Here is a 26,892-nt window from a genome sequence, read left to right as displayed (position 1 = left end):
AAGGGGACTTCTAAGAGATCATCTCGGGCAGTATAAATCTGGACTATAATTTGTTGGCAGTCACGCTTGATTGGTTCCCCATCCGCTGGGAGAAAAGTGGCAAGGTTGACGGCACGTACGTATTTGAAGCACTGTTCCCTCAAGGAGTAGCACCTGGTATCTAAGTAGGCAGTTGTCTGATAGCCATAAACTTCCTTTGGCATCTAGTATGCCATTTACATCATGAGTAGTCCAGACAGTGAGATTCTTTTCTTTTATTATTTTGATAGCCTCTGTCACTAAGACCGCCACTGCTGCAACTACCCGTAAACAGTGAGGCCAGCCTTTTGCTACTACGTCAATTTCTTTACTTAGGTATGCCCCTGGTTGTTTACTTAGGTATGCCCCTGGTTGTGGGGTTGTCCCGCGAGTCTGAGTAAGGACTCCAGGAGCTATCCCTGCTCTCTCTGATGTATAAAGAGAAGTTTTGTCTTGTGGGATGGCTTAAGGCTGGAGCTTGAGTTTGTTCCTTCCAATGCCCAGACTTCAGGGTTGATTCCCTCCTCAAGTAGGGGACAACAAATGGGTAACTTGTTCCCCATATTCATGTAGATAATAGCTCCAGCTTTGGCTAATATATCCCTCCCTAATAAGGGTGTGAGACTTTCAGGCATAAGAAGAAAGGCATATGAAACTCTCAATTGCAACGGAGGAGGTGGGAGAAAAACCTGGTTACAGGCTGTCCCAGTATTCCTCGGATAGTAATGGACCTTGAGGACAGTTGCCTGGGACAGGAGATTAACACTGAGAAGGCTGTGCCAGTGTCCAGGAGGAAGTCAATTTCCTGGCCCTCAATGGTTATATGTACCCGGGGCTCAGTGAGAGTGATGACATGAGCTGGTGCTTGCCCCAGGCACCCTCAGTCCTATTGTTGGATCATCTGGTTGGGGGCTTCTGGCCCAGAGAACCTTTGTCCTCTGGGGCAGTGCACCTTCCAGTGATTGCCTTGGCATAGTGGACATGGGCGAGGGGGCAGTTTGTTTCTCATTGGACAATCTTTTTTAAAGTGTCCTTGCAAACCACACTGGTAACAAGTCCTACCAGGTGATTGGCCTGCTCCATTTTCTGTCCTCTCTGAACCACCAAGGTTTGTTTGTCTGAGGGCCATGACTAAGGCTGCGGCCTTTCTCTGATCTCGCTTTTCCTTTTGGGCCTGTTCCTCTTGGTCCTTATTACAGAACACTGAGATTGCCAGGTTTAATAATGCCTCCAGATTTTGTTGGGGGCTTAGGGCTTGCTTTTGGAGCTTTCTCCTGATATCTGTGGCTGATTGGGTAATAAACTTATCTTTTAGGATCAATTGACCCTCGAGTGAGTCAGGTGACAGGGGAATATATTTTCTTAAGGTCTCCCATAGCCGCTCGAGGAAGGCAGAAGGATTTCCTTTCCCTGAGTTATGGTGGACATCATTGAATAATTCATGGGCTTTTTCCTAATTCTCCTTAGTCCTTCTAGAACACAGATCAACAGATGTTTGTGACTCAGTCCCCATGATCTAAGTCGAGATCCCAGTGGGGATCCATAGTGGGGATGGCTTGCTGACTGGTAGGGAATTTGTCCCTTTCTTCAGCTGTCATTCTATCATTTACTTGACTAAGATACCAGGTATCTCCAAACTCTCGGGCTGCAGCTAAAGCCGCATTCTTTTCATTAAAGGCCAGTGTTTGATCTAACAATAGCATGACATCTCTCCAAGAGAGATCAAAGGTTTGCCCTAGACCCTGTAGGACATCTATATACCTATCAGGATCATCTGAAAACTTCCCTAGATTGACCTTGATCTGCTTTAAATCAGAGAAGGAGAAGCGGACATGTACCCGGGTTGGGCCAAATTTCCCTCCCCCTACAGCTTGAAGGGGACATAACCGATAGCCTGCGGATTTTTGTGGTCCTTTGGAGATTTTTTTACTTGTTTCCTTCTGGGCAGGGGAGATTAGAGGAGGCTTATCATTAATAGGAAGGGGAGCTATAGGGAGGCTAGGATATGGAGGTAAGCTGAGAGGTCCTTCTGTGGGATGCAAGCTTTGCATAGTTGTGTATTCTCCTTCAATGAAAAGAAAGCTTGGACAGAAGGTATTTTACTCCATTTTCCTTCCCTCTTACAGAAAAGGTCAAGCTGCAGGATAGTATTGTAATTTATACTTCCCTCAGGTGGCCATTTTTCCCCATCAAAGAGAGAATATTGGGGCCAGGCCATAGTGCAGAAAAAAATGAGCCACCTCTTTTTCAGGGTTTGCAGGTCAAATTGGCCCCCATGGCTTAGGATGCATTTGAAGGGTGAGCCTGTTGATGACTGAGTGTTTCCCATCTGAAAGACAAAACTGCCCATGGTTTTCGTTTGTTTGTTGCTACCCCCGGCCCAAGAACCTGCAATGGTCCCTGGACCCTGCTGATTGGAATAGTTGCGCTCACCAATGCACAGCAGAAACACCTCTTGCCCAAGAACGCACAACGGTCCCTGGACCCTGCTGATCGGAATAATTGCACTCACCAACGCAGCAGCAGAAACAGTAGTTTTCCTCTTAGACCATAAGGAGGATCAAGGAAGGTTGGATTTAGTGGCCCTTACCCACACATTCTTGGAAACTTGCACCCTTGCCTGTCCTCCTAGATCACAAAGAGGACTGAGAAAAATCGGATTTAGTGGCCCTTACCAACACATTCTCAAAAACCTGTTAGAGTCCTAAGCATTCTCCTGTTAGTACTGGGACTTTACCCCATTCTATAAAGATGTGAAACCCTGGCTGGGCGTGGTGGCTCAAGCCTGTAATCCCAGCACTTTGGGAGGCCGAGATGGGTGGATCACGAGGTCAGGAGATCAAGACCATCCTGGCTAACACGGTGAAACCCCGTCTCTACTAAAAAATGCAAAGAACTAGCCAGGCGAGGTGGCGGGCACCTGTAGTCCCAGCTACTCGGGAGGCTGAGGCAGGAGAATGGCGTAAACCCAGGAGGTGGAGCTTGCAGTGAGCTGAGATCCAGCCACTGCACCCCAGCCTGGGCAACAGAGCGAGACTCTGTCTCAAAAAAAAAAAAAAAAACCCAAAGATGTGAAGCCTCCAAAATGAAGTGGAGGGCCATACCCTGAAGGAAGGGAGGGATCTCCAGGTTTGGAAGAGTGACACCTTTTATCCTTACTTGAATAGAAAGGATATAATTTCTGAAGCTCCCCATATCCTAGCTTCAGGAATAGCTTTTGTTAGGCCTGCTGGTCTGAAGAGAGATCCTAAAATTCCAGATAGTACCCCCTATGGCAGGACTTTGGGCAAAAATTATGTCTTTCTGATTGGTGAGCCTGGATGCCTTAAGAAGGGAATAGAGTCCTGGAGTTTATACTAGAAATCATTCTTACAGGAGAAACTAGAAAAGCACCAGAGACAGGGAGTGGTTTTTAGAAGCAGGACTAGCCTCAGAGAAGAGAGGCTAGAGAAAGTTTATCTGACAAGCATTAGGACCCAGGAGGAAAGGGTCAGGATAGATAGGTTAGATGGGCGAGTCTTGCTTGGGCGACATGACTTTGAGAGTTCCACTCATGGCTGTTGGGTCAACCAACTTGTCAGGACCCCAGAGCTGAATGACTTTTATCTCTGTCAACTGTTGGCTCAGCCCAGAAGTACAGGAAAAGCGGAAGCTGGTTCCACACAAACCAATGTTCCCCACTCCAAAGAGTCAGGGGTTGTTAAAGAGCCCTTTCCTAGAAAGCCTGACACCCATGTCCTTATTCCGGTGGCCACGCTAGTCACCTTTAACTGGCAGACAGGTGCCTGGTATTTAGCCCCTGAATTCCAAGGAAAAATAGGACAGAGTAACAAGCGAAAGGGGTCTGATGGTACTCATCGCTTGGCGAAGGCCCCACATTGGGTGCCAAAATGTGTCCAGAATGTATTCCTTCCAGTGGGTTCTTGGTCTCACTGACTTCAGGAATGAAGCCGTGGACATTCACAGTGAGTGTTACAACTCTTAAAGATGGTATGTCCGGAGTTTGTTCCTTCAGATGTTCAGGTGTCTCTGGAGTTTCTTCCTTCTGGTGGGTTCATGGTCTTGCTGACTTTGGGAGTGAAGCCACGGACCTTTGTGGTGAGTGTCACAGCTCTTCGAGGTGGTGCAGACCCAAAGAGTGAGCAGCAGCAACATTTATTGTGGAGAGCAAAAGAACAAAACTTCCACAGTATGGAAGGGGACCCAAGCGGGTTGCTGTTGCTGGCTCAGGTGGCCAGCTTTTACTCCCTTATTTGGCCTCACCCACATCCTGCTGATTGGTCCATTTTACAGAGAGCTGATTGGTCCATTTTACAGAGTGCTGATTGGTCCATTTTACAGAATGCTGATTGATGCATTTACAATCCTTTAGCTAGACACAGAGTGCTGATTGGTGCATTTATACAGAGTGCTGATTGGTGCGTTTACAATCCTTTAGCTAGACACATAGTGCTGATTGGTGCATTTTCACAGAGTGCTGATTGGTGTGTTTACAATCCTTTAGCTAGACACATAGCGCTGATTGGTGCGTTTTTACAGAGTGCCAATTGATGCATTTACAGTCCTTTAGCTAGACACAGAGCGCTGATTGGTGCATTTATAATCCTCTAGCTAGACAGAAAAGTTCTCCAAGTCCCCACTCAACCCAGGAAGTTCAGCTAGCTTCACCTCTCAGATTTATGCTGCACAAAAGCTGTGAGCCTTCTGCCTGGGGAACCCCTGCAAAAAGTTCCAACGGATCTGTGGACCCTTGCCAGCGGGGATGATAGGATTACTTCTAGGTAGATCTAGTTTAAATTTAAAAGGAGTGCAAGTACAAACAGGAGTCATTGATTCAGATTACAATGGGGAAATTCAAATTGTTGTATTTACTTCTGTTCCCTGGAAAGCAGAGCCAGGAGAGCATATAGCACAACTCCTGATTGTGCCGTATGCAGAAATGGGGAAAAGTGAAATTAAATGAACAGGAGGATTTGGAAGCACAAATAAGGCAAAGCAGGTTATTGGGTGAATCAAATTACTGTTAAACATCCTACCTGTGAAATAACTATTCAGGGAAAGAAATTTAAAGGTTTGGTAAATACAGGAGCAGACGTTTCAATCATTTCTCTACAGCACTGGCCGTCCACGTGGCCAATTCAGCCCGCTCAATTTAACATAGTTGGAGTTGGTAAAGCCCCTGAAGTATATCAAAGCAGTTATATTTTGCATTGTGAAGGGCCCAATGGACAACCCGGGACTATTCAACCAATTATAACTTCTGTACCTATAAATTTATGGGGAAGAGATTTATTACAACAATGGGGAGCACAGGTTCTAATTCCTGAGCAATTATACAGCCCTCAAAGTCAACGTATGATGCATGAAACAGGGTATGTCCCTGGTATGGGACTAGGAAAGAATTTGCAAGGTTTGAAGGAACCACTTCAAGCGGAAAGACAAAGTTCCTGCCAAGGTTTAGGGTATCATTTTTGATGGCGGCCATTGTTAAGCCTCCAGAACCTATACCTTTAAAATGGTTAACAGATAAGCCAATTTGGATAGAACAATGGCCACTAAGTAAAGAGAAACTGGAGGCTTTAGAGGACTGACTTACTGAACAATTAGAAAAAAGGACACATAACTCCAACATTTTCCCCTTGAAATTCTCCACTCTTTGTTATTAAGAAAAAATCAGGTAAATGGAGTATATTAACTGACTTAGGAGCCATTAATTCAGTTACACAACCTATGGGGACATTACAGCCAGGATTGCCTTCTCCTGCTATGATTCCAAAAAACTAGCCTTTAATAGTCATAGATTTAAAAGACTGTTTCTTTACTATCCCCTTAGCTGAGCAAGACTGTGAACGGTTTGCATTTACAATTCCTGCAGTAAACAACCTGCAGCCTGCTAAGCGTTTTAATTGGAAAGTGTTGCCACAAGGCATGTTAAACAGTCCAACAATTTGCCAGACTTATGTAGGGCAAGCAATTGAACCTACTCATAAAAAATTTTCAGTGTTACATTATTCATTGTATGGACAATATATTTTGTGCTGCCCCCACTCAAGAAATATTACTCCAATGTTATGATCGCTTGCAAAATTCAATTTCTCACTCTGGTTTATTTATAGCTTCTGACAAAATTCAGACTAATACCCTTTACTCCTACTTGGGGACCTTAGCAAATGACACTACTATTGTGCCACAGAAAGTAACCATATGTAGGGATCAATTGAAAACATAAAATGACTTTCAAAAATTACTAGGGGATATTAATTGGGTACGACCTGCTCTAGGCATTACTACCTATGCCATGAGTAATCTATTTTCTACCTTCAGAGGAGATCCTAGTCTCACTAGCCCTCAACAATTAACAGAGGCTGAGACAGAGTTACAGCTGATTGAAAAGCAAGTCCATAAGGCTCAAATAAATAGAATAGATCCAGAGAAGACTCTAGATTTGCTAATTTTTCCAACTCATCATTCACCTACTGGTGTTACTGCCCAAGAGCACGACTTAGTAGAATGGCTTTTTCTTTCACATACTAATTCACAGACTCTAACTCCTTATTTGGATCAAATCGCTACTATGATGGGAAATGGGAGAACTTGGATTGTTAAATTACATGGATATGATCCTGGAAAAATTATTGTCCCTCTCACTAAGGCACAAATACAGCAAGCTTTTATAAATAGTCTTACTTGGCAAACCCATTTAGCTGACTTTGTGGGTATTCTTGATAATCATTTTCCTAAAACAAAACTGTTTCAATTTTTGAAATTAACTAATTGGATTCTCCCTAAAATAACTAAATTTAAACCAATTGAAGGTGCTGAGAATGTTTTTACAGATGGGTCTACAAATGGTAAAACAACTTATTCTGGCTCGAAAGGTAAAGTTTTTCAGATGCCCTATACTTCACCTCAAAAAGCGGAGTTTGTAGCTGTAATTGAGGTATTGACTGTTTCTGATATGCCTATTAATGTGATTTTGGATTCTTTGTGGTTCATTCCACACAATTAATTGAAAATGCTCAGTTACGATTTCATACAGATGAACAACTGATAACTTTATTTACCCAATTACAAACAGCAGTTAGGAGTAGGAGGAACCCTTTTTACATCACTCATATTAGGGCTCATATGCCTCTCCCAGGACTTTTAACTGAAGGGAATCAAATGACTGATTGCCTAGTTGCTACTGCAATATTGAATGCCAAACACTTTCACAATTTAACCAATGTTGATGCCTCTGGTCTCAAACACAGATACAGCATTACATGGAAAGAAACGAAAGCTATCATGCAGTGATGCCCAACTTACCAAATGGTACATTCCTCATCTTTTACAAGAAGAGTTAATTCTGAAGGATTGGAACCTAATTCTCTTTGGCAAATGGATGTCACACATGTTCCCTCATTTGGGAGACTATCTTATACACATGTATGTGTGGACACCTTTTCTCACTTTGTCTGGGCTACATGCCAATCAGGAGAGTCTTCTGCCTGTGTTAAACGTCACCTTTTGCAGTATTTTGCAGTGATGGGCATTCCAGCTTCTATTAAAACAGATAATGCCCCAGGCTATACTAGCCAAGCTCTAGCTACATTCTTCTCTCTATGGAATATTAAACACATTACTGGCATTCCATATAATTCTCAAGGACAAGCCATAGTAGAAAGAATGAATCTCTCCCTGAAGCAGTAGTTGCAAAAGCAAAAGGGGAGAAACAGGGACTATGGGTCACCCCATATACAATTTAATCTAGCATTATTGACTTCAAATTTTTTTGAGCCTGCCTAAAGGCCAGATGGTATCAGCAGCTGAACAGCATCTACAGAAACTAGCTGCAAAGACAGAAGCAGAACAACTGGTTTGGTGGAGAGATCTGATAAGAAGAAGTTGGGAAATAGGTAAAATAATAACTTGGGGTAGAGGTTATGCTTGTGTTTCTCCAGGACAGAATCAACAGCCAATTTGGGTGCCATTGAGACAGTTGAAGTCTTAACTATGAGCCAGATACCCAGGAAGAGGTTTGGGGAGGATCCCAAAACACACCAGTTGCAGCCATGTTGAGACTGATGCTGAGGAGGACCCCAAGTGTCACGAGCAACACCTGTTGAACACAGCCACCTACCTGGGGACAGATCAAGAAGCTGTCACAGATGGTGGAAGAAAACCTTAGGAAGCAGGACACCAGTCACAGTTAGTAATTCAATGATAGCTATGATAGTGGTGATCACCATTGCTGTGAGTATTCCTTCAACAAGGGCTGACACAGAACAATTATACTCATTGGGCATATTTATCAGTTTTGGCTGGCAATAATGCCTGGATGTGATCACTCTATGACACATTTACACATACTTTCTGGTCTCAGTATTTACCATAATAAATCTGCTCCTATAATTGAGGCATACTGCCCTCAAAAACCTATTTGTAAACAGAATTGGACCCGGCCAGAAATAATGAATGTACTTATTTGGGAAGATTGCATTGCAGAACAGGCAGAGGTGCTGTGCAATGATTCCTATGGAATCATTATTGATTGGTCCCCTAAGGAGATGTTTAGCTTGAATTGCACCTCTCAGTCAGCATGCCATGGCCACACTATGTTCAGCTGGTTTAAACAAAATGGTCAGATGGTAGAAATGGGTAAGAAAGATGGCAAGAGTTCCTATTATCTGTAAACATGGCGCTATCGTGGCACCTCAACCTCAAATGATATGGCCCACTGTAGGAGCTAAACATAAGGATTTGTGGAAACTATTAATGGCTCTTAAATAAGATCAAAATTTGGAAAAGAATAAAAAAGCATCTAGAAGGACACTTTACAGACTTGTCTTTGGATATTGCAAAATTAAAAGAACAAATATTTAAAGCTTCCCAGGCACACCTGACCTTAATGCCAGGAACTGGAGTGCTTGAAAGAGCTGCAGAGAGATTAGCAGCTATTAACCCATTAAAATAGATAAAGACACTTGGAGGCTCTGTGATTTCAATGATGATTGTGCTTTAATCTGTGTTGTTTATCTTTGTATAGTCTGCAGATGCGGGTCTTAACTCCTGCAAGAATTAGCTCACCATGACAAAGCTGCCTTTGCTTTTATTGCTTTGCCAAACAAAAAAGGGGGACATGTTGGGAACAGGCCCCCAGATCTGGCCATAAATGGGCCCCAAAACTGGCCATAAACAAAATCTCTGCAGCACTGTGACATGTTCGTGATGGCCATGACACCCATGCTTAAGGTTGCGGGTTTACTGGAATGAGTGCAAAGAACACCTGACCCACCCAGGGCGGAAAACTGCTTCCAGGCATTCCTAAGCCACAAACAATAGCGTGAGCAATCTGTGCCTTAAGGACATGTTCCTGCTGCAGATAACTAGCCAGAGCCCATCCATTTGTTTCCCGTAAGGAATACTTTTAATCTATAAGCTATAGAAATAATGCTTGTCACTGGCTTGCTGTCAATAAATATGTGTGTCAAACTCTGTTCAGGGCTGTCAGCTCTGAAGGCTGTGAGTCCCCTGATTTCCCACTTTGCACTCTATATTTCTGTTGTGTGTCTTTAATTTCTCTAGTGCCACTGGGTTAGGGTCTCCATGACTGAGCTGATCTTGGCACCCCATCTCTACTAAAAATACAAAAATTAGCCAGACATGGTGGTGCATGCCTGTAATCCCAGCTACTCAGGAGGCTGAAGCCAGAGAATCGCTTGAAACCAGGAAATGGAGGTTGCAGTGGGCCAAGATCACACCATTGCACTTCAGCCTGGGCAACAAGAGTGAAATTCTGTCTCAAAAAAAAAAAGAGGAAAGAAAGGAAAAGCGTGTTTTCTCAAGTTATGCAACAATGTTAAGTAACACAAATTGTTATAGAGATATCTTTCTTTTTTTTTTTTTTTGGAGACGGAGTCTCACTCTCTTGCTAGGCTGGTGTGCAGTGGCACAATCTCACCTCACTGCAACCTCCAACTCCCTGGTTCAAACAATTCTCCTGCCTCACCTCCCAAGTAGGTGGGACTGTACAAGTGCACACCACCATGGCCAGTGGGTGCCTTTTTTTTTTTTTTTTTTGTATTTTAGTAGAGATAGGGTTTCACAGTGTTGCCCAGGCTGGTCTCAAACTCCTGAGCTCAGGTAGTCCTCCCACCTTGGCCTCCCAAAGTGCTAGGATTACAGGCATGAGCCCCCGTGCCCAGCCTCTGGTGTCCCTTTTTATGAGGACACCAATCCTATCATAAGAGCCATATCTTCATGACTTCATCTAATGCTCATTACCTCCTAATGAACCCATTTCCAAATATTGTCATATCAGGGTTGTTATGATGATACCATCATAGCAACATGTGAATTTTTGGGGGACACATTCAGTCCATAACAAGGTCTATCTGTGATTGTTTTATTATGGCTCCTTCTCTCCCTTCAGCCCTGCTCTGTTCCTTCTCTGTAGGCACACACTCTAGAATTAATGTGTACCCTCCAGTTACCTTCTATATACTCAATTACATAATTGTTTGGTGTGTATAATGTAGGTTTAAAAATTTATATAAATGATCTGTAATAGAGTAAATTCTTTTTTTTGTTGTTGTTGTTTTTTGAGACTAAGTCTCGTTCTATTGCCCAGGCTGGAGTGTAGTGGCGCAATCTCAGTTCACTGCAACCTCTGCCTCCCGGGTTCCAGTGATTCTTCAGCCTCAGCCTCCCAGGTAGCTAGGATTATAGGTGCCTGCCACCACACCTGGCTAATTTTTGTAGTTTTAGTAGAGACGGGGTTTCACCATGTTGGCTAGGCTTGTCTCGAACTCCTAACCTCATGATCTGCCCGCCTTGGCTCCCAAAGTGCTGGGATTACAGGCATGAGCCACCGTGCCTGGCCAAGTTCATTCAGTTTTCACCTTTTCTTGTACTCAAAACTATGTTTTTGAGAAGTCTCAAAATCCCATGTGATTATATATAAATCTTTTTTTGTTTGTTTGTTTGAGAAGGAGTCTTGCTCTGTTGCCCAGGCTGGAGTGCAGTGGCACAAACTCGACTCACTGCAAGCTCTGACTCCTGGGTTCACGCCATTCTCCTGCCTCAGCCTCCTGAGTAACTGGGACTAGAAGCACCCGCCATCACTCCTGGCTAATTTTTTTGGTATTTTTTAGTAGAGATGGGGTTTCACTGTGTTAGCCAGGACGGTCTCGATCTCCTGACCTCATGATCTGCCTGCCTCGGACTCCCAAAGCACTGAGATTACATGCGTGAGCCACAGTGCCTGGCTGATTATATATAAATCTAACTTAATACTCATGGCTGCTGAATCAGCTAATGCATGTACCTTATTTTATTTATCTATTTTAATGATGAACAGATTGATCTTTTAAAAAGATAACATTCTTGGCCAGGTGCAATGACTCATCACTGTAATCCCAGCACTTTGGGAGGGTAAGGTGGGCAGATCACCTGAGGTCAGGTGTTGGAGAGACCAGTCTGGCCAACATGGTGAAACCCCGTCTCTACTAAATATACAAACATTGGCCAGATGTGATAGCAGGTGCCTGTAATCTCAGCTACTCAGGAGCTCAAGCAGAAGAATGGCTTGAACCTGGGAGGTGGAGGTTGCAGTGGGCCAAGATTGCACCACTGCATGCCAGCCTGGGCAACAGAGCGAGACTCTGTCTCAAAAAAAATTAAAATAACATTCTTGGCCCTGCACAGTGGCTCACGCCTGTAATCCCAGCAATTTGGGAGGCTGAGATGGGCAGATCACCTGAGGACAGGAGTTTAAGATCAGTCTGGTCAACATGGTAAAACCCCATCTCGACTATAAATACAAAAATTAGCCAGGCGTGGTAGCACACACCTGTAGTCCTAGCTGCCCAGGAGGCTGAGGCTGCCATGAGCTGAGATCACGCCACTGCACTCCAGCCTGGGCGACAGAGTAGGACCCTGTCTCAAAACAATAAAATAAAATGATAACATTCTCTTAATCTCTACAATTTTATGAACTGTAATTTCCAATATGGTGTTGTAGCCTAGAATGCTGTTATACAAAGAATGACGATGTCAGTCTTTTCTGTTTGAGTTTCCATCTGGTTGTTCCCAGATTTTAATAAAAATGTGTGGTACTCAGAATTTCCTTGTGTTTCTTTGTGTTTCATTGTACTGACAATATACAGGGGACTTGAAGGTCAGAACAAGCTATCACTCTGCCCAAAATATTCCCAAATGGACAGCTGTGAACTATGATTTCATTTGTTCAGGATATTTGTCCATTTGATACACTTTTTTTGCTTAATTTCAGGAACAAGAAGTTATCCAACTGGAATACTAATCAAAATGATTATTCCAGTCTCAGCGATTCCCAGTTCCTCTTTGGATCTCAGTTCTGTCCAGAAAATTCAGAAACCCTATCAGCACCCTTGGACTTCGGTGCCCACTTGAGACATTCAAAACAGTCACAACAGAATTCTCTGGAGGTGAGTCTGGTTTCCAGAATTGCTCTGCACATATTTCACAGTTATTATGGAGATAAACTATAAAGGATACTTATTCTGGCCAGGTGTAATGGCTGACACCTGTAATCCCTGCACTTGGGAAGGCTGAGGCGAGTGGATCCCTTGAGCCCAGGAGTTTGAGACCAGCCTGGGCAACATGGCAAAACCCCATCTCTACAAAAAGTACAAAAATTAGCTGAGTGTGGTAGCTGAGGTAGGATTGCTTGAGCCCAGGAAGTCAAGCCTGCAGTGACCCAGGATTCTGCCAGTGTACGGCAGCTTGGGTGACAGAGTGAGACCCTGTCTCAAAAAAACAAACAAAAAAACAAGGCCAGGCGTGGTGGCTCACGCCTGTAATCCCAGCACTTTGGGAGGCTGAGGCAGGTGGATCACGAGGTCAGGAGTTCAAGACCAGCCTGGCCAAGATGGTGAAACCCCGCCTCTACTAAAAATACAAAAATTAGCCAGGTGTGGTGGCAGGCACCTGTAATCCCAGCTACTCGGGAGGCTGAGGCAGAGAATCTCTCGATCTCAGGAGGCGGAGGATGCAGTGAGCCAAGATCAAACCACTGAACTCTAGTCTGGGAGACAGAGCATGACTCTGTCTCAAAACAAACAAACAAAACAAAAAAACCCAACAGCCAATACTTATTTTCTAGCCTTAAAAAAATAACTTATTCTGTTGGAGTATATTTTAAAATTGTACATCTGTAAGGATTAGTCTTCTAAAGGGATTTGTGCTTGATTAGTGACTTATTTGACTTAATAGTCTGAAATGGCAACATTTATATTTGCAGTTTCTTCTATTACAAAGCAACATAAAATAGCGTCAATCCCTTGGCCACTTCTAGAATATGTATATATACGTATTCTATATATGTATATATACGTATTCTATATATGTATATATACGTATTCTATATATGTATATATATTTGCCTAAGGCTAGTCATACTATTGTTTGTGAGAATTTAATAAGTAAAAAGAGTTTTCATAAAATAGAAATAAATAACATTTTATTTTAGACAGACCTTTTAAAATAATAAACTTCATGTAATTTGTATACTTTAGTGAACTATACTACATTATGTCCTTGAAGAAGAAGGAGATAAGGATTCTGAGGCCTAGGTTAGTGAGTAAAGGCCAGAATGAGGAACAGAGTCTCTTGAATCCTTGATTTTTTGAGATTGATCTTTCCTTCCTTCCTTTCTTTCTTTCCTTCCCTCCCTCCCTCCCTCCCTCCCTTCCTTTCTTTCTCTCTCTCTCTGTCTCTTTTTTTCTTTCCTTTTTCTGTCTGTCTTTCTGTCTTTCTTTCTTTTGAGACAGAGTCTTGCTGTGGCACCTGGGCCGAGGTCCAGTGGCATGATCTCGGCTCACTGCAACCTTTGCCTCCCAGGTTCAAGCAATTCTCCTGCCTCAGCCTCCCCAGTAGCTGGGATTATAGGTGTGTGCCACCACACACAAAAATAGGTGTGTGGTGGCACACACCTATAATCCCAGCTACTGGGGAGGCTGATTTTTGTGTTTTTAGTAGAGATGGGGTTTTGCCATGTTGGCAGGCTGATCTTGAGCTCCTGACCTTAGATGATCTGCTCACCTAGGCTGCCCAAAGTGCTGGGATTACAGGTGTGAGCCACCATACCCAGCCTGATGTTTTGAGATCAACCTGTCTTTTTTGTGAGTCAAAAACATTTTTTATTCTGGAGACACCTATAACTAAATGTAGGTTTGTTTTGTTTTGTTTTGTTTTTGAGACAGAGTCTCACTTTGTCGCCCAGGCTGTAGTGCAGTGGTGCTGTGGCAGGAATCAGAGGACCAGAGAGACCAAATGGGTGAAACAGGAGGATTTTATTAAGGTGTGCACTGGCTCAGCGGATTCGCATCCAAAAGGCTGAGACCTGAACAAAACAGGGCTTGACTTTTATACACACTTCTGAAAGGGGATTGGCCAGTTTGAATGGCGTGGTGGGTATTTGGTGGCATGAAGTTTATAGTGCAGGCAAGTGGGCATACAGAAGCAGAACAAAGGCAGTTAATCAAACAGTGATGGGTTTCGTCACCCTAGCATAGCTCATGACCTTGCAGCTGCATTGGAAAGAAAACAGGAACTTATCAAACTAAAGCAGGCTTTGCATCTGGTACATATCTTACTCAAGCTCGTCTTGTGACCTTGTTGTGTTGCACAGAAGAGAAACAGGAATTGTAAAACTCTGTGAAGTAACCTTGAGTATCACTAAGGAAGGATTATCAAAGGGGAGGGGGAAGTTAGGAAAAGAGAAAAACCTGCTTTCCCACCCTTGCCTGGGAATGAGAGGAGAGGGGGCTCTGGAGCACGTTCCTTGAGGGCTCTGGTTTTGCAGATAGTGTTATCAAAGTCCCGTCAGAGCTCTGCTTCCTATTGCCAGGTCTTGGAGTGAGTCAGCTCACCAAGAGAAAACTTGTTTTTCTCTTTACATCTCCTGCTTCAGTGCAATTTCAGCTCACTGCAACCTCTGCCTCCTGGGTTCAAGCACTTATCATGCCTCAGCCTCCTGAGTGGCTGGGATTACAGGTGCCTGCCCCCATGCCCGGCTAATTTTTGTATTTTTAGTAGAGACAAGGTTTCACTTTCTTGGCTAGGCTGGTCTTAGACTCCTGACCTCAAGTGATTCACCTGCATTAGCCTCCCAAAGTGCTGGGATTACAGGTGTGAGCCACTGTGCCCGGCCACACCTGGCTAATTTTTTTTTTTTTTTTTTTTTTGAGAGGGAATCTCACTGTCGCCAAGCTGGAGTGCAGGGGCACGATCCCAGATCACTGCAACCTCTGCCTCCTGGGTTCAAGAGATTCTCCTGCGTCAGCCTCCTGAGTAGATGGGACTATAGGCGTGTGCCACCATGCCCAGCTAATTCTTGTATTTTTAGTAGAGACGGGGTTTCACCATGTCAGCCAGGATGGTCTCGATCTCCTGACTTCATGACCCACCCACCTCAGCCTCCCAAAGTGCCGGGATTACAGGCGTGAGCCACTGTGCCCAGCCGTACCTGCTAATTTTTATATTTTTTGTAGGCATGGGGTTTAGCCATGTTGCCCAGGCTGGTCTTGAACTCCTGGGCTCCAAGGTTTTTTTTTTTTTGAGACGGAGTTTTGCTCTTGTTGCCCAGACTGGAGTGCAATGGTACAATCTCAGCTCACCGCAACCTTTGCCTTCCAGGTTCAAGCAATTCTCCTGCCTCAGTCTCCTGAGTAGCTGGGATTACAGGCAAGCACCACTGTGCCTGGCTAATACCATATTTTTAGTAGAGCCGGGGTTCTCCATGTTGGTCAGGCTGGTCTTGAATTCCCAACCTCAGGTGATCTGCCTGCCTTGGCCTCCCAAAGTGCTGGGATTACAGGCATGAGCCACTGTGCCCAGCCTGGGCTCAAGTTTTATGTACAGACTTACGTGCATCAAATTAGGACTTAACAAATAAGATTAAGTTGGTGCTTTTTTTTTTTTTTTTTTTTTGAGACAGAGTCCCTGTCACCCGGGCTGGAGGGCAGTGGTATGATCTCGGCTCACTGCAACCTCCTCCTCCCGGGTTCAAGCGATTCTCCTGCCTCAGACTCCCGAGTAGCTGTGATTACAGGCGTGCGCCACCATGCCCGGCTAATTTTTGTTTTTGTTTTTGTTTTTTGAGATGGAGTTTTGCTCTTGTCGCCCAGGCTGGAATGCAGTGGCACAATCTCGGCTTACTGCAACCTCCTCCTTCTGTGTTTAAGTGATTCTCCTGCCTCAGCCTCCTGAGTAGTTGGGATTACAGGCGCCTGCCAACATGCCTGGCTAATTTTTTGTATTTTTACTTGAGACAGGGTTTTGCCATGTTGAGCAGGCTGGTCTCAAACTCCTGCCCTCAGGTGATCCACCTGCTTCGGCCTCTCAAGGTGCTGGGATTACAGGAATGAGCCACCACACCTGACCAATTTTTGTATTTTTAGTAGCGACGGGGTTTCACCATATTGGTCAGGCTGGTCTCGAACTCCTGACCTTGTGATCCAATCCGTCCACCTCGGCCTCCCAAAGTGTTGGGAGTACAGGCGTGAGCCACCGTGCCCAGCCAGTCGGTGCTTTAAGTTAGTAAAGTATGCTCTGAAATAAGTTTTTCAGTACAAAAATTGGTATCTAGTGATATGAAGGAATAAATGACCTCCCTGAATGTTTCAGAGTTTTGCCTAAGAATGCAGAAAGTGGCTCACCATGTGTCAGCATGCCCACTGTCCAGTCCACATCAAACTTACCAATATGAGTTTAGTTCACTAGCGGCTGAGCAACAGCAATTTGAGTTAAAATTATGATTCTGAAAACTTCAGCACATCATCTCAGCAATAGCATAAATGGTTCTCTGTTCTTGCCTGTAAATTTATGCAGTTGATTCTAAGCTATTTTAGTTGACATTTAAAATCTCTCTGGGCTGGTAAGGCAAAATCTATATTAATAAAATCAGTTGCTTTATTTTAAATATAATTTTCTGGTATATACAAAAATAAAATGGAAATACTACTTGCTATATTACGTTATAGCAATATGGTTTGCACTTAAATGTGACTCTGCATTGTACAGAAAATAGTGAATGCTATAAATATTTTTGTGTGTCAAATGCTATATATTTTTTCATTTAACAGGATGAACCTAGCATTTTCACAAAGTACCAGACAAAGCCCCAGCTGTTTGGAGGAGATATAAAAGATGGAGGTTTATTTCCTCCTTCTTTGTCAGTTGGAAAATCAAAAGGCCTCTTGGAACAGTTTGAGGAGAAAAAGAAAAGGGCAAAAGACAAATATGACAGGTATGTAAACCTTTCAAATGGATGAGACAACTCATCTTTTCTGAGTAAAACAAGACATAGAGTGTCAGTAATTAAATAATTCAATTTTAGCATAATAGCACAACAATAGAGTTCTCCAGAGAAACCAAAACATAGGACTTACACACACACACATGCACACGCAGACACACACAGACACAGACACAGACACACCGAGAAAGAGGGAGAGAAAGAAGAAGAGAGAGAAATACAGATTGATTTTTTTTGTGTGTTTTTTTTTTTTTTTTTTTTGAGACGGAGTCTCGCTCTGTCACCCAGGCTGGAGTGCAGTGGCCGGATCTCAGCTCACTGCAAGCTCCGCCTCTCAGGTTCACGCCATTCTCCTGCCTCAGCCTCCCGAGTAGCTGGGACTATATAGGCGCCCGCCACCTCGCCTGGCTAGTTTTTTGTATTTTTTAGTAGAGACGGGGTTTCACCGTGTTAGCCAGGATGGTCTCGATCTCCTGACCTCATGATCCGCCCGTCTCGGCCTCCCAAAGTGCTGGGATTACAGGCGTGAGCCACCGCGCCCGGCCGTGTTTTTTTTTTTTTAAGACAGAGTCTTGCTCTGTCACCTGGCTGGAGTGCAGTGGCACAATCTTGGCTCACTGCAACCTCTACCTCCCAGGTTCAAGCGATTCTCCTGCCTCAGCCTCCTGAGTAGCTGGAACTACAGGCGCCTGCCACCACGCCCGAGTAATTTTTGTATTTTTAGTAGAGAGGGAGTTTGACCATGCTGGCCAGGATGGTCTCGAACTCTTGACCTCGTGACCTGCCTGCCTCAGCCTCCCAAAGTGCTGGGATTACAGGTGTGAGCCACCACGCCCAGCCTATAGATTGATTTATTGTAAAAATTTGTTCATGAGATTATGGGGGCTAAGAAGTCCCATAGTCTGCCATCTGTAAGCTAGAGAACCAGGAAAGAGAATGGTGCAATTTAGTCTGACTCCAAAGCCCTGAGAACCAGGAGCTCTGATGTCCAAGGGCAGGAGAAGTTGGATGTTCCAGATGAAGAAGAGTGAATTTGCACTTCTTTTGCCTTTTTGTTCTATTTGGACCTTCGCAAGATTGAATGATGCCCACCCAAACAGGTGAGGGCAATCTTCTTTACTCAGTCTACCAATTTTTGGGTATTTTTTTTTAGTATTTTGGGACAGGGTCTCACTCTTGTCACCCACACTGGAGTGCAGTGGCAAGATCATGGCTCACTGCAGCCTCAACCTCTTGAGCTCAAGTGATCCTCCCACCTCAGCCTTCCTAGTACATGGGACCATAGGCATGTGCCACCATGCCTGGCTAATTTTTTATTTTTTGTAGAGACAGGGTCTCACTCTGTTATCCAGGCTGGTCTTGAACTCTTGACCTCAAGAGATCCTCCCATGTCAGCCTCCCAAAGTACTGGGATTATAGGCTGAGCCACTGTGCCCAGCCTAAATGCTAATCTCTTACAGAAGGACTCTCACAAACATACCAACTATCTGGGCATCTCTTAGCCAAGTCAAATTGACACATAAATTAACCATTTCATAGCACTCTTCCCTTTGAAGTTCGTCTGTATTACTATCATTTTTTTGTGTGTGAGATGGTATTTTGCTCTTGTTGCCCAGGCTAGAGTGCAATGGTGCAGTCTCAGCACACTGCAACCTCCGCCTCCTGGGTTCAAGCGATTCTCCTGCCTCAGCCACCCAAGTGGCTGGGATTACAGACACCCGCTACCACGCCCGGCTAATTTTTGTATTTTTAGTAGAGACAGAGTTTCACCATGTTGGCCAGGCTAGTCACAAACTCCTCACCTCAGGTGATCCACCCACCTCAGCCTCCCAAAATGCTGGAATTATGGGCATGAGCCACCACGCCTGGCCATTATTATTATTATTATTATTATTATTTATTTTATTATTATTTTTTTCTGAGATGGAGTTTCAATCTTGTTGTCCAGGCTGGAGTGCATTGGCACAATCTTGGCTCATTGAAACATCCGCCTTCTGGGTTCAAGTGATTCTCCTGCCACAGCCTCCTGAGTAGCTGGGATCACAAGCACATGCTGCCATGCCCAACTCATTTTTGTATTTCAGTAGAGACTGGGTTCGTCATGTTGGCCAGGCTGGTCACAAACTCCTGACCTTAGGTGATCTGCCCACCTCGGTCTCCCAAAGTGCTGGGAGTACAAGCATGAGCCACCACAGTCTTCCCACCTTAGCTTCCCAAGTAGCTTCGATCAGAGGCACACACTACCGTGCCCACCTAATTTTTTTTTCCAGAGATGGTGTCTCACTATGTTGTCCAGGCTGGTCTTGAACTCCTGGGCTCAAGCAATCCTCCCACCTCGACCTCCCAAAGTGCTGGGATTACAGGCATGAGCCACCATACCTGGCCTTCTAGTTATTCTTAATTGCCTTCTTGTCAGTGTGATTTGCATATAGTCTACCACATAGTGGTAGTGTGGTAGATTTGCATATAGTCTACCACAATTTTTTTCTCTCTGAAAAATAAAAACTAGAGGATTTGTAAGAGAAATGTAATATTCAAGTAAGGTTACACTTATTTTTCCTAAACATCTGCCCCCTGATTTTTCTTTTCAAATCATCAGGATTAGGAAGTTGGACAACTTTATTTATTTTAGAGTCTAGAATAGAATGCGGCCAGGCACAGTGGCGGGTGCCTATAATCCCAGCTGCTCGGGAGGCTGAGACAGGAGAATCACTTGAACCCAGGAGGCAGAGGTTGCAGGGAGCCTAGATTGCACCATTGTACTACAGCCTGGGCAACAAGAGTGAAACTACATCTCAAACAAACAAACAAAAAAACAAAACAACAACAAAAAAGAATAGAATGCATGAAATCTTTTAAATTTTACATTCAAAAAATTTTTTTGAATTTTTTTAAACTTTTAGGTTCAGGGGTATATATGCAGGTTTGTTACATAGGTAAACTCTTGTCACAGAGGTTTGTTGTACAGATTATTTCATCACCCAGGTACTAAGCATAGTACTCAATAGCTATTTTTTTTCTGATCCTCTCCTTCCTCCACCCTTCACCTCAACTGGGCCCCAGTGTCTGTTGATCTTCTGTTCATGTCCGTGAGTTTTCATCATACAATGTATGAATTCTTTGGTTTTTGTTTTGTTTTGTTTATTGAGATGGAATCTCACTCTGTTGCCCAGGTTGGAGTATAGTGATACGATCTTGGCTCACTGCAACTTCCACCACCTGGGTTCAAGCGATTCTCGTGCCTCAGCCTCCCAAGTAGGTGGGACCACAGGTGCATGGCACCATGCCCGGCTAATATATTTTTATTTTTAGTACAGATGGGGTTTCAGCATGTTGGCCAGGCTGGTCTCAAACTCCTGACCTCAGGTGATCCAACGGCCTTGGCCTCCCAAAGTGATGGGATTACAGGTGTGAGCCACCATACCCGGCCCCTGTGCGAGTCTTTTTTTAAGAGTTGGATGTGGCCAGGTGTGGTGGCTCACGGCTGTAATCCCAGCACTGTGGGAGGCCGAGGCTGGCAGATCACAAGGTCAAGAGATCGAGATCATCCTTACTAATACAGTGAAACCCCGTCTCTACTAAAAATTCAAAAAATTAGCCAGGCATGGTGGCGGGCGCCTGTAGTCCCAGCTACTCGGGAGGCTGAGGCAGGAGAATGGCATGAACCCAGGAGGCGGAGCTTGCAGTGAGCTGAGATGGCACCACTGCACTCCAGCCTGGGCAACAGAGCGAGACCCAGTCTCAAAAAAAAAGAAGGAGTAGGATGTATAGTTGAGGAATAACTGTGATAGCTTCTTTTTCATTAGAAATTAATATTTTCATATTAATATTTACATATAAATATGTATATGAATATGGACTTTAAAAAGAAAAATGTGATTTGCCTTAGCAGTGGTCATAGGAAGTCTGTGTTCCTTTTTTTTTTTTTTTTGAGATGGAGTCTCGCTCTGTCACCCAGGCTGAAGTGCAGTGGCATGATCTCGGCTCACTGCAAGCTCCGCCTCCCAGATTCACGCCATTCTCCTGCCTCAGCCTCCTAAGTAACTGGGACTACAAGCACCCGCCATCACTCCTGGCTAATTTTTTTTGGTATTTTTTAGTAGAGACGGGGTTTCACTGTGTTAGCCAGGATGGTCTCGATCTCCTGACCTCGTGATCCACCTGCCTCGGCCTCCCAAAGCGCTGGGATTACAGCCGTGAGTCACTGCCCCCGGCCCTCTTTTTACTTTACTATTTTATTTTATTATTTTATTTTATTTTGAGGTGGAGTCTCGCTCCCTCTCTCTCAGGCTGGAGTGCAGTGGCATGATCTTGGCTCACTGCAACCTCCGCCTCCCAGGTTCAAGCAATTCTCCTGTCTTAGCCTCCCGAGTAGCTGGAATTACAGGTGCTTGCCACCACGCCTGGCTAATTTTTCTATTTTTAGTGGAGACGGGGTTTCACTATCTTGGTCAAGCTGGTCTTGAACTCCTGACCTCGTTATCCACCCGCCTTGGCCTCCCAAGGTGCTGAGACTCTCTTTTTTTATTTCCCTGCTGGATACTAAGGTTTCTCAGGGTCAAGTCTTCAAATCTAATCAAGCAATGTTTTGATGCTATGCTAGGTAGAGATCTGCCATGTTTGTGGAATCATTTATGTTACTTATCACTTCAATATTTCACAAAGATTTGTTTTCTTTTTTCCCTCCTATTCTAGTGAGACTCTATACAACTTTGTTTCTAATGTTAGAGAAAGCATTCACAGGGTAAGTACAGCTACTTTTCAAGGAGTTAGAACATCTTATATTTTAAGAAGTTTAATATTTATATTGTATTGACTTTAGTTAATGTAGAATAGCAATATTTTAACTACCCCTATTTATCATGAAATGACAATTCTCTAAGATAGTAAAATAAGGCAACAGCCTGTGAATTATTTCATAATTTTGGGTTTCTTAGTTGCAGACGTCTGTGGAAAAGTCTGAGGAACATCTCAGTTCAAGAAGCCAATCTATTTTGGATTCTTTGGAGACTGTGGCCAAGACATGTGAGTGCCTCAAGTTTGAGGTATCAGCAGAGGGCACTGGTAAATGATGAACATGAACTTTCTGACCCTAGCCTGGTTTCCAGTGGTGAGGTTCCTCACAGGGTTTCAGATGAGAGGATGGGTACATAGGGTTCGTCCTGAAGAGATGTGGAGCACACTAAGCCGGGTAGCGGGGCCCACCTCTATGTGACAATGTTCTGGTCCCATGATGCCTTTTGTGAAGCGCTAATCCCCCACCTGGTAACCATGCTGCCTCAGGGCAGGTAGCTCTGCTGGGTTTCTCATCTCACTGCCTGAAGTGAGTCAGCAACATCCTTGAGTCCCAAAGGAGTTGCTGCCTGTGCTGTCTATAGACACTGACTGCCCCCTAAGGAGTCAGAAATACTGTAGTACCTACTGCTCTTCTTGCTGCCTTGGTTTCAGTGAGAGCTGTATTGTGAATCACAGCATCATTCTCTTTTTTTTTTTTGAGACGGAGCCCAGGCTGGAGTGCAGTGGCGCAATCTCGGCTCACTGCAAGCTCCTCCTCCTGGGTTCACGCCATTCTCCTGCCTCAGCCTCCCGAGTAGCTGGGACTACAGGCGCCCGCCACCATGCCCAGCTAATTTTTAAAATTTTTTAGTAGAGATGGGGTTTCACTGTGTTAGCCAAGATGGTCTCCATCTCCTGACCTCGTGATCTGCCTGCCTCAGCTTCCCAAAGTGGTGGGATTACAGGCGTGAGCCACCACGCCCGGCCCCATTCTCAATTTTACTTATAGTTTGTGGTTTATAAAATCCTATGCTCCACCAATTAGTGGTTTACATTTAGAGGAAAACATGGCCCTTGCCCTATAAAGAGAAGACAGCGAATATACAGTTCTCCTTAGGTGAATACCTCTCTAGAACCACCTGTTTCCTAGCAAAATGATGAGCTGATGACTGTGCATCTGCACTTGTTTGCATTTGTCTGTGCGTTTATTTTATAAACAAGTTGAAATCAAATGCCATGGGGTGGACTGCTCATAATTTACGAAAATTAATGTCTTCATGTGGCCTAAAAATTAATCCGCAACTGTCTGCATAGAAGCACTGTACTGTCTGCTGGATTTCAACCTGGGCATCCCACACACAGGGCAACTATGCATCTGTTTAGAAACTTGTTCTGGGGCCGGGCACAGTGGCTCACACCTGTAATCCTAGCACTTTGGGAGGCCAAGGCGGGCAGCTCACAAGGTCAGGAGTTCAAGTCTGGCCTGGCCAATATGGTGAAACTCCATCTCTACTAAAAATACAAAAATTAGCCGGATGTGGTGGCAGGGCCTGTAGTCCCAGCTACTCGGGAGGCTGAGGCAGAAGGATTGCTTGAACCCGGGAGGCGGAGGTGGCAGTGAGCCGAGATGGTGCCATTTTACTCCAGCCTCGACGACAGAGCGAGACTCTGTCAAAAAAAAAAAAAAAAAAAACAACAAAGAAACTTATTCTGGAAGCCTTAAGACTGTTATCCCCACAAGAAGTAGCAAGACAGAGAGCAGAAGCAAATCAGGGATGCTTCCTTTGTATAACATGATAGAGTAACTCATTTATAAGTACCCAAGGAAAGTACTCTGTTTTTGTTTTACATTTAAAACTGGGTGGGCCAGGCGCGGTGGCTCATGCCTATAATCCCAGCACTTTGGGATGCCAAGGCAGGAGGATCACCTGAGGTCAGGAGTTCGAGACCAGCCTGGCCAAAATGGCGAAACCCTGTCTCTATTAAAAATATAAAAAAAAATTAGCTGGGCGTGGTGGCAGACACCTGTAATTGCAGTTACTTGAGAGATTGAAGCAGGAGAATCGCTTGAACCCGGGAGGCAGAGGTGGAAGTGAGCTGAGATCGTGCCACTGTACTCCAGCCTGAGCAACAGAGTGAAACTCCCCATATCAAATAATAATAATAAAACTGGATGAAGTACAGAAAACGAGGATTGCAGCAAAAGTATGGCATTTAAATCCCAGAAAAGGGAAAGGAAATGCCTGTGGCCCAACACAAGATCAAGGCAGAGACAGAACTAAAACTGGATCTGGCTTAGAGTAGGCAAAGGGATCCTGATCCTTTGCTGCAGTGGTTCCTTAATTTTCTTTTTCTTTTCTTTTCTTTTTTTTTTTTTGAGATGAACGAACTCTCGCTCCTGTCCCCCAGGCTGGAGTGCGATGGCACAATCTCGGCTCACTGCAACCTCCGCCTCCCGGGTTCAAGAGATTCTCCTGCCTCAGCCTCCCGAGTAGCTGGGATTACAGGCGCCTGCCACCATGCCTGGCTAATTTTTGTATTTTTAATAGAGGTGGGGTTTCACCATGTTGGCCAGGCTGGTCTCGAACTCCTAACCTCAGGTGATCCACCCCTCCCCGCCCGGCCTCCCAAAGTGCTGGGATTATAAGCGTGAGCTACCCGTGCCTGGCTGGTTCCTTAATTTTCAAAGGGTAAGACTCAGAAGAGAGGCCCTGTGTGGTGGCTCCCGCCTATAATCCCAGCACTTTGTGTTTTTGTTTTAGTTTTTCTGAGATGGAGTCTTGCTCTGTCACCCACGCTGGAGTGCAGTAGCATGATTTCAGTTCACTGCAACCTCTTCCTCCTGGTTCAAGGGAGTCTCCTACACGAGTCTTTCCTGCACGAGTCTCATGCAGGTGCACACCACCACACCTGGCTATTTTTTTTTTTTTGTATTTTTAGTAGAGACAAGGTTTCACCATGTTGGCCATGCTGGCCTTGAACTCTTGACCTCAGGTGATCAGCCCACTTCGGCCTCCCAAAGTGCTGGAATTATAGGTGTGAGCCACCACGCCCAGCCTAATTCCAGCACTTTGGGAGGCCAAGGTGGGTATATTTGCTTGAGTCCAGGAGTTTGAGACCAGCCTGGGAAACATAGGGAGACTTCGTATCTACAAAAAATAAACAAAACCAGCAGGGCTGGGCATATGCCTATAGTCCCAGGTACTAGGGAGGGGGAGGTGGGAGGATAGCTTGAGCCTGGGAGGTCAAAGCTGCAGTGAGCCAAGATGGTGCCACTGCACTCCAGCCTGGAAGCTAGAGCGAGACCCTGTCTCTAAACACTAAAACTAAAACTAAATAAATAAAATGAAAAAAAAAGAAAAAAGAAAGACTCAAGGGTGGATGTGGTGGTTCATGTCTGTAATCCCAGCACTTTGGGAGGCCAAGGCAGGTGAATCACTCGAGGTGAAGAGTTCGAGACCAGTCTGTCCAACATGGTGAAAACCCGTCTCTACTAAAAATACATAAATTAGCCATGCATGATGGCTGGCACCTGTAATTCCAGCTACTTGGGAGGCTGAGACAGGAGAATTGCTTGAACCCGGGAGGTGGAGGTTGTAGTGAGCCGAGATGGCGCCACTGCACTCCAGCCTGGATGCTAGAGTGAGACTCCATCTGGAAAAAAAAAAAAAAAAAAAAAAAAAAAAGGCCGGGCATGGTGGCTCACGCCTGTAATTCCAGCACTTTGGGAGGCCGAGGTGGGCAGATCATGAGGTCAGGAGATCAAGACCATCTTGGCCAACACGGTGAAATCCCGTCTCTACTAAAAATACAAAAAATTAGCCGGGCATGGTGGTGAGCCCCTGTAGTCCCAGCTACTCGAGAGGCTGAGGCAGGAGAATGAGGTGAACCCAGGAGAGGGAGGTTGCAGTGAGCCAAGTTCACGCCACTGCACTCCAGCCTAGGCGATAGAACCAGACTCTCTCTCAAACAAACAAACAAGAAAAGCCCAGGCGCAGTGACTCATGCCTGTAATCCCAGCACTTTGGGAGGCCGAGGAGAGTGGGTCACTTGAGGTCAGGAGTTTGAGATCAGCCTGACCAACATGGTGAAAACACATCTCTACTAAAAAAAAAATACAAAATTAGCCAGGCGTGGTGGTGCAGGCCTATAATCCCAGCTACTTGGGAGGTAGGAGAATCACTTGAACCCGGGAGGCAGGCACTCCAGCCTGGGCAACAAGAACGAAACTCTGTCTCAAAAAAGAAAAAGAAAAAAAAAAAAGACTCAGTAACAAACACAGTAGCATCATATCAATTAGAAGGACAGGTCATTCTTGAAAACGGGCACAAGTAGCCTATGCAGAATAATTCTCTTTCTTGGTAGGAAATGATGAGGAGTAGAAAATCATTGAGAGAGGAACCAGACAAATCCTATAGCATATGGCCAGGTCCAGTCCAGCTATCCTAGAGCATTGAACTCCACCTCAGTGCATTCTGCAAGCTTTCAGTCTCACTGCGCTCATCAGGGAATAGGGAAGTAAAGATACTGTGTGAAAGTGCTGTCTTGCATTGTTATGTAATTGGTGCCTTCACAGATGAGGTCATTAAATATTTTCCCAGTCAGCCTGCCCAGCCAGAAGGGTCACTGTGACCATCTAATCTAACTCTTCCTGTTCTTCAACTGAGGACACTAAGGACCAGAGTAATAAAGTGAATTACCAAAGCCTCTTGTATACTACTTTACCTCATATGTTAAGTCTGGTGACTAAATTATAAAAAGAACTAGAAGAAAACATGGACAACTTTTTTTTTTTTTTTTTTTTTTTTTTTTTTTTT

General features: G+C 44.6%; 1 protein-coding gene across 1 annotated transcript in view; it reads left to right on the top strand.

Moving 5' to 3' along the window:
* CCDC36 (coiled-coil domain containing 36) overlaps positions 1-26,892 on the top strand; it is a 52,798-nt gene that overhangs the window by 15,487 nt on the left and 10,419 nt on the right. The window contains exons 2-5 of the mRNA XM_025375403.1: positions 12,293-12,467; positions 17,127-17,290; positions 21,995-22,043; positions 22,237-22,324. Of these exons, the coding sequence (XP_025231188.1) occupies positions 12,293-12,467; positions 17,127-17,290; positions 21,995-22,043; positions 22,237-22,324 (476 nt within the window). The remainder of the gene's footprint in view (positions 1-12,292; positions 12,468-17,126; positions 17,291-21,994; positions 22,044-22,236; positions 22,325-26,892) is intronic.

This window comes from Theropithecus gelada, chromosome 2, assembly GCF_003255815.1.
Source record: "Theropithecus gelada isolate Dixy chromosome 2, Tgel_1.0, whole genome shotgun sequence".
NCBI lineage: Eukaryota > Metazoa > Chordata > Mammalia > Primates > Cercopithecidae > Theropithecus > Theropithecus gelada.
This window is presented reverse-complemented; position numbering and strand designations above follow the sequence as displayed.